This window comes from Porites lutea, chromosome 11 (assembly GCF_958299795.1).
Source record: "Porites lutea chromosome 11, jaPorLute2.1, whole genome shotgun sequence".
Classification (NCBI taxonomy): domain Eukaryota; kingdom Metazoa; phylum Cnidaria; class Anthozoa; order Scleractinia; family Poritidae; genus Porites; species Porites lutea.
Window position 1 is genome coordinate 10,863,697 of NC_133211.1, and position 11,356 is coordinate 10,875,052.

Below are 11,356 nucleotides of genomic sequence, written 5' to 3' on the forward strand. Positions count from 1 at the left end.
GATCAATTCATTAATGCTTCATTTACGAATTATTCAAATACCTCCTGGAAAATGAATTCAAAATGGCTGCGATGTGTTCATCGACAACAAAACTCTCAAGTTAGGTTGATATGCTTTCCTTGGGCCGGCGGCGGTGCAGCATTCTATGGAAACTGGGGAAAGAAATTTACTAGGGAAATTGAGGGTTTGTGTCAATTTTCCTTCTTTTTAGTTTCAAATTAATACTTAATGAGAACTGCTTTCCGAATGACAGCTGCAATTATTCCAGTCGTTACCCGGCATTAAGCGAATTAACTCGAAGGACAGATACGCCAAAGATTATCATCTCGCCAATCTTTTTAGCATTAATAAAAGATTTCAATTTTATTGAATTCTATATAAGAGAAATATCAACAAAAGTAATCCAATTTTTTACGTACACCGTGCGCATTCTGACAGCATAATGACAACATTTTTCATTTCCGGTTTCCGCCCCCCCCCCCCCCCCCCCTCGCGTTTCACAGAGGCACTTGAGCAAAAGTGTACTTCCATCTGTGATGCATGCTACTAAAGAAATTGACTTTGAATGCTTATATAGATATATCTTTATGCACAGCCCTAAGTGGTAGATGTCAGTGGCTAAAAATAATGACTTTCTATCTTTAACAATCCAAAGGGAGAACAAAACCTGTTAATTTTTCCCCCAAGCAGTTACCCCACCCCCCTCCCCCCAGCACTTCCCACTTGATGGACATGTTTTGGAAATTCAATGAATCACCATTTGGTCTAAATATTGGTGAGCATTTCGTATTGTAGACCTTAATGTAAAACTTTAAAGGGGTTCCCACAGTGTAACTGGAGTGGGGTAATGCAAAGACAGTAAGAGTGGGGCATATGAACATCTAGTTGTTAAATTTGACAAATTTGTACCTAATTGTTAATGTTTTACCGTCCACTTCTGTTAAGTGACCACTCAAAATCCTGTGATTCGAAGGTTGATTACGAGACATGGTAGTCCATTTCTGGTCACTCTCTCTTTGATATGCAATTGGAGGTTGCCACTTATGACAGCTGTAACACAGATCGGGACCATCTCTTCTGGCAACAAGTCTGACATATCTATTTACTCAAAGAGAATTGTTGCATACAGTTTCTGAGTTAGAATATTGGCAGTCTCATGTACTTCCCGCTAAAAAAATCCTCTTATACTCTGAGTTAAGTAATCTATATTAGCGAATATAGAAATGAGAAAATATTTTTGGTCACTTATAGGGCAAAAGGTATTGCATTGTGGTCACTCACAAGAAGTGTTACTTCACAAGAGGTTCCAACTATAATAGTGATTTAATTGGGGAAATTTTAAAATTTTGGAAAGGCTGCTGCTTACGAAAGGCGGTCGCACATAAAAGTCCAACTGTAGTTATATAATTTTTGGTCTTGTTGTCTTTGTCTTATCTACAGTGTATGGGGTTTGTTTACCTGGCCGTGAGAGCAGGTTTTCAGAGCCGTTTAATACAGACTGGGAGTCTCTTGTGAAAGACATTTGCCAGGATGTGCAAGGGATTCTAAGAGAAAAGCCTTTTGCTCTCTGGGGACACAGGTTAGTGGCAAGTAGCCACAGTAAATAATCAAAGTAATAATAATTGCCAACCTATCAAGCTGCCAATATCTCATCTTTACTGGATAGAGGTCAGTCTCCCCAGGGTGGTACCCCCTATTAAAATGATGGAATAAATATTGCAAAAATTAATTATAACTTTTATCACTGGGTGTGAGGCATGTGTGGCCAATTGGTTATTACACCTCAAACTCCGGATCTGGAGGTCCAGGTGTCAAGCGTCACCTCGCTGTTGTTTCCTTAGACAAGGAACTTTACTCTACTTCAGCCAGGTGTATATTAAATGGGTACCGGCGACATACTGGTGGGGGGTAACCCTGTGATAGGCTAGCTTCCAGTCAAGGGGAAGTAGCAATACTCGTAGGAAATATATGCCTTATGCTAAGGAAGCCAGGATAAACTCCAGCTGTTTAGGGCTTTGGCTTGTGTGTGCCATTACCATTAGAGGGTAAATTTGCTAGCAGTTAGAGGAGGACTTGGATTACAAGTCCAGGCCTATATTAAACTGCTCAGACTCTTTACTTCCACTTTAGAAGGTACATGGAAATATAGCATTTTTCATTGGTGTCAATCCCTGAAAGCTACCGTGATTCAGTGGACCAACATGCATCCTTATTATTTTAATATCACTTGTGAGAGGAACTCTTGTGGAATGATTTTCCACCATTTTTATTGTTGTCTCCTAAAGTCTAGGTGGTGGAATTTGCTTTGAGGTAGCGAGACATCTAAAACTGCAGCATAACTTGCAGCCAGTTCACATGTTGATATCATCAGCATCAGCACCTCAGGTTGGTTGCAGACACACCTTCAGTTCAATATTATTGACCTCGTTCGAGTACCACCGTAAAACTCTTGATACAGCTCTGGATGGCATATAGTGCTCTGTTGTTTGTAGTTTTCTGTCATCTCCAAAGGACTTGAAATTTAGATTGTGTTATATTAGGGTTGGTTGGGTTGGTTAGGTTTTTTCATGCTATAATGGGAAAAAAAGGTTTTTGGTTAGTTTGGCTGATCAAGTTAGTTGAAATGGTTGAAAATGATTGGTAGCATCTGCTGATCTTTTAGGAAGCGTGCATCAATTTTAAATTGTTACATCAATTAATGGGATTTTGTCTTAGTTAAAACTTTCTGCATAGTTAGTCAAGTCATTCCAAAATGAGATTATTATATCTGATGTCTGTAAAATTAGGCTATTTGCATGGTTTTGATTAACAGTGATTTACGGAAACAGAGATAAGTAAAAAAGAGAGTAAAAAGTCGAAATTACCAATTGCAGGTTCTTTGAAAATCATATGGGCGTGATCATATACCTTGCTTTTGTATTGTTCAAACCTCAAGGATTGAAAGAAAAAAATTGAGACAGTATTCTACTTTGTATAATATTTCTTACAGGTTCCAAGGACAGTTCTTGATGTTTCAAGTTTGAGTGATGATGACTTAATCCAAAAAATCCGCAACTGGGGAGGAACACCAAAAGTCTTGACCGAAAACAAAGACATGATGAAGATTGCTGCTCGTGTTTTAAGAGCTGACCTGACACTCCTCCAAAACTACAGGTAGCATAAACTTGAAATACCAAAAATACATTAGCAGACTGACAGGATGTAGTGATGAAGAGGGAGGGGCTGCCCATTATAAATCATTTCAAAAGCTACCGTAACGCTTTTTTTTCTTTATGTATCGCTTTCTGATAAAATGAACGACTTAATCCATTCATACCGGATCTTCAATTTATTTACCGAAAAACTTCCTACGAACCTACTTGCCTTTTTATCAGGTCATATTTTAATCAAATAAAACCTCACAGTCTATCCAAATCTGTGTCTGTTTTTTGGACATTAAGGTCGATTTTTTCAAAGAGTTAGATTTATAACTATTTGGGTTGAGGCCTTTTGCCTAAACACTGAAAAAGATGGAAATTTATACAATGACTGTGTGTTCTAAAAAAGTTCGCGTGGGTAGTGAGAAGTGATCAATTGAGCAGTCCATAGTTTACTTTTTGACTGCATATTTGGTCCATTTAATGGAAAATGTCCTTCGGCGAAGTCGTCTCTGAGTGTTAGACTCTAGAAATTGATTTTGTCAATTGAGCTGACAAAAGAAAACTGCCCTTGTACCGTCGGTTGAGCGGCTCAGGTATCACGCATTATAGTGTAGATAATCATGTTTTGGCTGCGGAGACGCCCCTTCTCTTTTTGTCCCCTTCGCCAAGATGCCGTGATAGTCTACCACGACCGCTTCCGGACGACTGGGAGCTAATCAGATGTTTTGGTGATGAACCATGGTCAGGAAAGTCGGGTGTTTTAATATTTAGAAGTAGGCTAATTCTCTGAGCCAACCGCGATTGTTGCCAATTGATTTGAGCTAGCAGTTTATTGATTTGCATTCTAATCTAATATCCAACTGTAGGTTTGAAACTAATAACAGCGTAGTCTTGAATTGCCCCGTTACATGCTTCGATGGTTCAACAGATCTTCACGATCAAGATGGTATGTAAGCTTTCTAGTCCCCGCGCCGACAGCGCATTTTTTCCACTGCTAGATCTTTAACTTACGTGCCCAAACTAAGCCGGGTAACCTAAGGATTTTGCAGCCTCGTTCCCACCCTCCCCTCCTTTTGGAGGTTTTGTTGTTGTTATCAATAAACCCGGGCCCACCGTTTTCTTTCGCCATCGGTTTTTAAAAATCTCACGGCGAGTTCCCCAGGCTTTGATTTAACGCAAACTTACTTTGACGCTCTTTATTTGATTGCATTCCAGCACGTGCCGGCGGAGTCGGCACGTAGTACTGATAAGATAAACTTCCCAGAGTAGAATAATTGCTTACACCGCCCCATTAAGTTGCACGATGCTGGCTGGAAGTTTCAGCTCGTTGTGCCTATATGTCGCCGTGGTGTCAATATCGCGGGGGAAATAAGTAAGGCTATATGGCCACGATATGGCGGAAGTCTTCTTCCACGTACGCCGATCGCGGAGTGGTGTTCTACCCTTTACAGTCAATTCTCTCTGAGAGGGACACCTTTGGGACCGGCACTAGCTGTCCGTCTTAGAGAGATGTCCGTCTTATAGAAAGTCAAATAGAGGGAGCAAAGAAAGGCAGGGACCAACTCTAGGTGTCCGTTGTACAGAGGTGTCCGTCTCATAGAGGTGTCCGTTAAGAGAGAGTCGACTGTACACCATATGTTTTTTTGTCATGTTTTCACTAGACTTTAATTTAAAGCCTAGCCAAAGGAACTGCAACATTAATTGACTGTATTTTTCCATTTTTACCCACTTCAGACACTTTCCCTCTCACCTATAGTTGGTCCCTGCGTTCTTCAGTCATTTTCTTTGACTCGCTGTAAGGCGGACACCTCCCTTACGATGGACACTTAGATTTGGGTTCTACAGTTTCTTAGGTAGGCTCGATTTCCGCCGTCTCATTTTCCCGAACAGCGGCTGGTAATCGAGCCTATTTCTTAGGCGGACACCTCTCTATGAGACGCTCCAAGACTTAAGGTGATGTTACACGGGACGACTCGCAACGACGATTTTTAGCGCAATACAGCGTTGCAATGTTGGAGCAATGTTGTAACCATTCGAAACAATGTCGCAGCAATGTTGCCACGCAGCAATTTGCTAAAAATCGTCGTTGCGAATCGTCCCATGTAACATCAACTTAAGTCTTGGAGCGGAGAGTTGACTGTAGACAGAGAGTCAAAGAGAAAGTCATAGTAACATCGATCTGAAGGATGAGGTCGGACACCTTAAGTTTAATAGCCACATCTCTATTTTTTGTTAATTACTTTCTAATTAGATTGTGTTTTTTTCTTTTCTTTTTTGTTCTTACAGGTTGGGCAGAACTTATGCATGGTCCTTTTAAGAGACATATTCTTCCTGGTGGCCACTTTTATTTCATGGAAGGAGACAACGAAACTTCTCTCATAAACCTTATTTCTGCTGCTGTAGGATTCAGTAGTTCTGCAAGCTAGATCTTATTTAATTCAGCAAATGGATCCCGCCCAGAATGTCTGGCTGGCTGTTTGGAAAATCAATTTGCAAGGGTCTTATTAGACTACGCAGTCAAACCTCCAATAACGGCCACTCTCTACAATGGCCAGTTTCTTCTGTCCCCATGGTAGCCCTTTTGAAGAGGTTCATCTGCATACTGTGGATAGGACTCGGCAATGAGAGCATTGCAGGATGGGTACCTCAGTTAACTCTGATAGCAAATTCGCGAGGAGAGGCTTTGCATACATGGTGTGTTTGAGTGAAACGGCGAAATACTTCGAGAGTATGAGTGTCATCTTTTCCTCAATTCAGTTTACGATTGAAACTCAGCACCAGGCAATTTAAATCTTGAGACCAAAGACGTGGTTTAGGCTTTGGATGTGGGATGGAATTTTTAGTGTTGTGCTTGTACAATAGCCCTATAAAATGTGATGGTTATCTACAGTTTACTATCAGTGCAAGATTATTCTGCCTCTGATTCTTAAACTCATTTTTGTATAAGACAGATAAAACAAGAGTGACGTATTCTTACCGTACTGACTTACAGAATGTTAATTACACTTTGCACATTTTCATGATGTAATCCCTGTTTTGATAGAATCTCGGAGACTGATCATCCATGCGTCACTCACCTATCTTCTTTATCGTCTTCCGCATTGTAACATCCGGGAATGTCGCGCGCTGAGGCTATTGTGTATTTGTGACCTAATAACGCGATTTTGCATTACAAAAGCTATTGTGTGATATTGCCATGGACGCTACAACTCAAGACGGATGGCTGAGAAATCAAGAACACAAAAATGCCAACACAGAGTAAGAAATCGCTTACCGTGACACCTACTGACAGACCAGCTAAACCCAAGAAGAAAAAGAAAAAAGATTCGGGGAGATATAGTAGAAGTGATACATTTAAAACCCTTGCATCGGGCGCTGATAGCTCAAGTGAAGGTCTGTGTTGTCAAAGTTGTTTGTTTATTCTTAGACGAAATAAAAGTTCATTCAAGTTGAATGTTATCATAGCTTATCATTTAAAGAGATTCGCACGTTTTAGGCACTACGTTATTAACTTCATACTGTGAACAATTTAAAACAACTTTTTGTTTCTTACTGCAGGAACTCAACGCAAGTCTAGAGCTAAATCACGAACCGAAAAGGACAATGTGAAAAAGCCAGCTGAAGATCTGAGCTCCAAATCTCGATCTTCAAGCACACAAAACACTTCCTCGAGTAGCTGGCGACTAAGCAGCTCGGATGGCCGGAGTACAAGTAGCAGCGGGGAAAACTTCGGTGCTACAGCTTGTACAAATTCATCGTCTTCGGAAGAAAGTCACATGCGAGAAAGGGTGGACGATCTAAAAAAGTCGACGAGTTTGACACGAATAAACGAGTCTTTACGATGGGATTACACGCAATGTGAAGATCCAGGCGAAGAAGAAGAAAGATTACGGATTTATAAGTTACATAGGCGAAAGCGATACATGGATTTCTTGCATAAGAGAACCGGAGGAGAACAACAAAGTGGTTTCTATGCATAATTTGGTTTACTTAGTAACTGTAAGTTATTTATAGCAGCCTGCTTACACGTAAATTTGCTGTTAACAGTGCAACACACACCCTTAATTATGATTTCCTTTTCTTAAAGGGAGAGGAAGTACTGTTCTTCAAGCGTCTTTGGGTTTGAGAGTTTATTGATATGCTGTTAACATAAAGAGACGTTTTTGAAAATAAGATGTTGTTTTTAAGGAACGTGAGATGGTCACTTTGACCCTTGAACCAAAACTTAAGATTGTCGTTTTTAAGTGTAAAGCAATGTTGTGACGCACGAACGACAACAACTTCTTCAAAAATCGTTTGACAACCGATTCACTTTTCAGTGAGTTATTTCGCTTGCAGACTTAAGTGGTGGTGGAGTTGAAAGAAGGATTAACTACACCTCAAAATGGATAATTAACAGATCACAGACGTCTATTCATTACATTTTAATTATTTATTGATGCCTGCTTGTGCGACAAGTTACTGTACATAACATCTTTTGTATAAAATATCTTGTAAATATGTGAATAGGATCGCCTTAATTCTAGGAGAGAATTTTAGTGACTTAATGAAAGTTTAGATAAAAACTGAGAAGAACTATTCTCAAGTTAGGCACTCAGGCCGTGCTGTAAACGAGTGATTTGAATAACAAAAGAAGTGTTATTATCTGGTAGTGTTCGTTACTTGTTGTAAAGATGTTAATTCTTCGAAACCGTAATCTTGCGGCCATTTCTTCGAACTCCGACTGCCTTTGATAAGTCCTTTTTGCTTCCTTTTGACCGTCCGTGCTTTAACTCCGTTCCTTTGTGTGAACGCTTGAAGAAAGTCACACACCAAGCGACGAGTTTGAGAAGAGTCAGGAGCCGAATAAGCATGCCCGCTTTTTCTCTGTTTGGCGATTAGTCCTTTGTTTTATCGACTTAACTAAAAGAAAAAAGAGCGATGACTGCTGCTATTGTAAGTTTTATTTACTCTTTGAATTATCTTAATCCGCCATAACTCATCAGCAGTCTTACTCCTGAATCAAGAGCCTGTTTTTTTCGTTTTATTTTATTTTATTTTTCATCAGCCGTTTTTCAGTTTTCGGACAGGAAATGCTACTAACCGGGAGAAGAACCGACAATTAAAATGGTCTGATAATTGTTTGTTATGTATGGCCATAAAAATATCTCTTGACCATTTTCCTTTTTGCTTTTCTTTTCCTTTTTCTTTGTGTTTTTTTTTTAAATATAGAGTAGTTGTTGATATCCTGGAAAAGAACGCAGTTATTCTGTAGGTTATTCAAAACAGTCAGATGATTCAGTAGATAAGGCTGAATCGACAGAAGTCTGTTTAGGCTTACACAAACTCGCGCTCCAAACTCACGGGCACTTTTAACATTGTTTTAAGGAGTTTATCTCTCTCATGAAAAAAATTTCTTAAAAATTAACATCCGATCTCTGCAAGTTTTCAACCTGGTGTGGTTTCCCATTCTGAAAATAAAGCTCTCTAATGTTCCTAGGTTTCGTACTTCCGGCCTCCATATTTGTACCCCTCGGAAGGGTACAAATTTGCCGTTCATTCTGAGCCTATTAATTTCTGTTACACATATATCAAATTAAATATAGCAAGAATGACACCGAAATTGAACATGAATTGCAAACTGTAGCTGAGTCGTCTGTCATAAAAGTAACAAGGATTTTATCTGCAATGCTTTGAAAACTTGTCAACGGAAGACAAAGACGAACCAAGAGAAAGTCGCAAATTTGGCAAAAATCCGCGTAAATTAAAGTAACAAGAATTTTTCATTCCAAGAGGAAAGTCAAGCTATCAAATATCGCAAGAACAACAAGTTTAGCGCGAGTGTTCTCTTTGCCTTTCCTCTTTATAAGTCTAAAATTTAGTTAAATTTGTTATTACCGTTATTTTTGCGATATTTGTTACCGTGTCTTCTTTGATAACAAGAAAAATTCTCCGCTTGTTACTTTTGCGAAATTTGAGGACTTCTCGAGGGAATTTTTTGCCTTTCTTCTTTAAAAGACTATAATTTTGTTAAATTTGTTGTTGTTGCGATATTTGTTACCGAGACTTTGTTGATAACAAGAAAATTCTTGTTACTTTTGCGATCTTTGCGAAATTTGCGGTCTTCTTGATGGCCTTCTTTGCCTTTCTTCTTCAAAAACTTTGCTAAATTTGTTATTCTTGATATATTTGCGAAATTTGCAAGTATAAGTGTCTGACAACATTTTTTTGTGAATCTTTTTTTTTTTGCTAAAATTACGATAAAAATTTGCTAAAAAAGCAAATTTTTGCGACAGAGTTTAATCCTGGACATATCTCACGAGGTGAAAGGTGAGTTAAAGTTTGTAATCGTACACATATGTGTTCGCGGCTTCTGTCCACGCGAGGATTAAACGAGAACGATGTAAAGGGAGAGTCTGGCACCATCCTCCATAAGTAGACGAACAAAGGAAACAAACAATAAAAAACAGTTCCTGAAGAAAAAGACCAAACAACCAAAACCATGCTTTTCGCACTGCACTGCACGGAAAAAAGATTTCTCTGACCGGTTTCTCTTGAAGAAATTCTTTTATAACATTTGTAATTTGTTCCTCTTACCTCGCATTAATGGTTGTCGATCAACAAAGGATAATAGGACATTATCGTCTCTTTTGTCGATCTAATGATACAAACGTGCCAACTTTGAAAACGCAGACACTATCAGCACGGTGTTAAAAAACAAGTCCTTACACCCGTAGCTACAACTTGATTGGTTTGGTAAATAATCGTACTTATCTTTCAATCATGGGGCTGATATAATTTGGCTTATTCATCGGGTGTGACGTCACATGAAGACAAGAGTACAACACTATCCTCTAAATACAATTTCACTTTATTCGTGGCATAAGCTGTTAGCACGGTCTTAAAACAAGTCTTTACATCGTCCTGTAGCTACAACTGAATTGGTTTGTGAAATAATCTTTCAATCCGGGGGATGATAGTTTGCCGTATTCATCAAGAGTTACGTCAAATGAAGACAAAAAAAGAACTCAGCTGAACTGTGCAAAATAAATAAACCATGAACATTTGCGATTTGCAATTTTGATCATTTCGCGCGTATAAAATAATTTGTCACCGGCTTGCGCTTCATTTCAATTTACCAGCAGTTGTTCTTTGGACACCATGGAGCTACGATTAGCGTCCGTTTGAACTCATAACAAAAGGAAAATGTATCGTAGGAAATTTGAAAATAATGCGGTTCATCCTCCTCGGCGATCGAACAGATCAACTGTAAAAGCTACAGTAAACGAAGGGGTACAGCTTGCTCCTTTTTTATATTCCGACGAAATTCGCCTGTTCACAGAGGGGCCAATTCAAGTTTGCTCTTACCATTACAGCTTACGGAAAGCGTCGAAAAAAAGTTACATCTGCGAGATATTTTTCTACCCAAAGGTGGTAATCAAAAAACATATCTCTGTAGTCGTTCATTTTCCCGCGAAGAACAATCCAAAGCCATTTACAATTTACAAGGACATGATGTATCTTGTACCAAGATGCCTAGACCACTGGCACTCGAAAAGAGTTGTAACCGAGCCAGTAATAGAAGAAGTATACAAAACAAGGATGCAGCATCAACCGAAGAGACGATTACGGGAATACACTTCGTCGGTGCATTTGGAACCGAAGATTGCCGACACTGTTCGGTAGATTTTTCTTTGAATTCGCCGCAACGTTAAAAGATAAATCGCATTTACAATAATGTGAACTTTGATAATTATTTTTTTAATGAAGAGCGACCTCCAGTGTTTTGAACATTGGTGCCAGTTATCGACATTAAACATTTCAATGCATTGCACCCAAACTTCAAATTTTGAGAGGAAAAAAGAAACTTTGTGGAGATAATGAATTTATCAAGAAACGTGTTTGTTTGCGATCATTGATCGGTAAAAATCTAAAAACAGCCGAAAACCGAGCGATCTGCACTACACTTGTTTACTCTTCGCGCTAGAAAAGGTAATGTTTTTTTTCGCGAAGCACAGACCAGAATCGACGCTGGCTTAATGACAAATACACTTCTTTATGTCTTGCTGCGAAAATGGAATCACTACGAGAAAACGGAAGAATAGCCGAGATGCTTCCCATAAACTCAGTTAAGACTTTTAGGGTAAAAAATAAAGAGCTCGTAAAACCCAAATAAAGCTGGCTACATGGAATGATCTTATCGTAATTTACATACTTGGTTGACCTGAACATAAAAC

At 39.1% G+C, this 11,356-nt stretch overlaps 2 protein-coding genes across 2 annotated transcripts; both read left to right on the forward strand.

Annotated features, from left to right (window-relative positions):
• The first annotated feature begins 51 nt into the window (after positions 1-51).
• LOC140953204 (S-acyl fatty acid synthase thioesterase, medium chain-like) lies at positions 52-6,091 on the forward strand. The gene is made up of 7 exons (XM_073402704.1): positions 52-184; positions 1,441-1,579; positions 2,286-2,385; positions 2,990-3,153; positions 3,457-3,478; positions 3,966-4,086; positions 5,427-6,091. The coding sequence occupies exons 1-7, from the start codon at positions 52-54 to the stop codon at positions 5,564-5,566; spliced, it is 819 nt and encodes a 272-aa protein (XP_073258805.1). The 3' UTR covers positions 5,567-6,091.
• Positions 6,092-6,193: 102 nt separating this feature from the next.
• LOC140951739 (uncharacterized) lies at positions 6,194-8,118 on the forward strand. Its single transcript, XM_073401065.1, has 2 exons — positions 6,194-6,533; positions 6,699-8,118. The coding sequence occupies exons 1-2, from the start codon at positions 6,386-6,388 to the stop codon at positions 7,118-7,120; spliced, it is 570 nt and encodes a 189-aa protein (XP_073257166.1). The 5' UTR covers positions 6,194-6,385; the 3' UTR covers positions 7,121-8,118.
• Positions 8,119-11,356: the final 3,238 nt, after the last annotated feature.

Excerpts from the sequence above, each read along its gene's own strand:
- LOC140953204 (XM_073402704.1), top strand. The coding sequence starts at position 52 with ATGAATTCAAAATGGCTGCGATGTGTTCATCGACAACAAAACTCTCAA. Across the intron at positions 185-1,440 it reads ATTTACTAGGGAAATTGAGG|TGTATGGGGTTTGTTTACCT; the intron begins GTTTGTGTCAAT and ends TCTTATCTACAG. Across the intron at positions 1,580-2,285 it reads TTTGCTCTCTGGGGACACAG|TCTAGGTGGTGGAATTTGCT; the intron begins GTTAGTGGCAAG and ends TGTCTCCTAAAG.
- LOC140951739 (XM_073401065.1), top strand. The coding sequence starts at position 6,386 with ATGCCAACACAGAGTAAGAAATCGCTTACCGTGACACCTACTGACAGA. Across the intron at positions 6,534-6,698 it reads CGCTGATAGCTCAAGTGAAG|GAACTCAACGCAAGTCTAGA; the intron begins GTCTGTGTTGTC and ends TTCTTACTGCAG.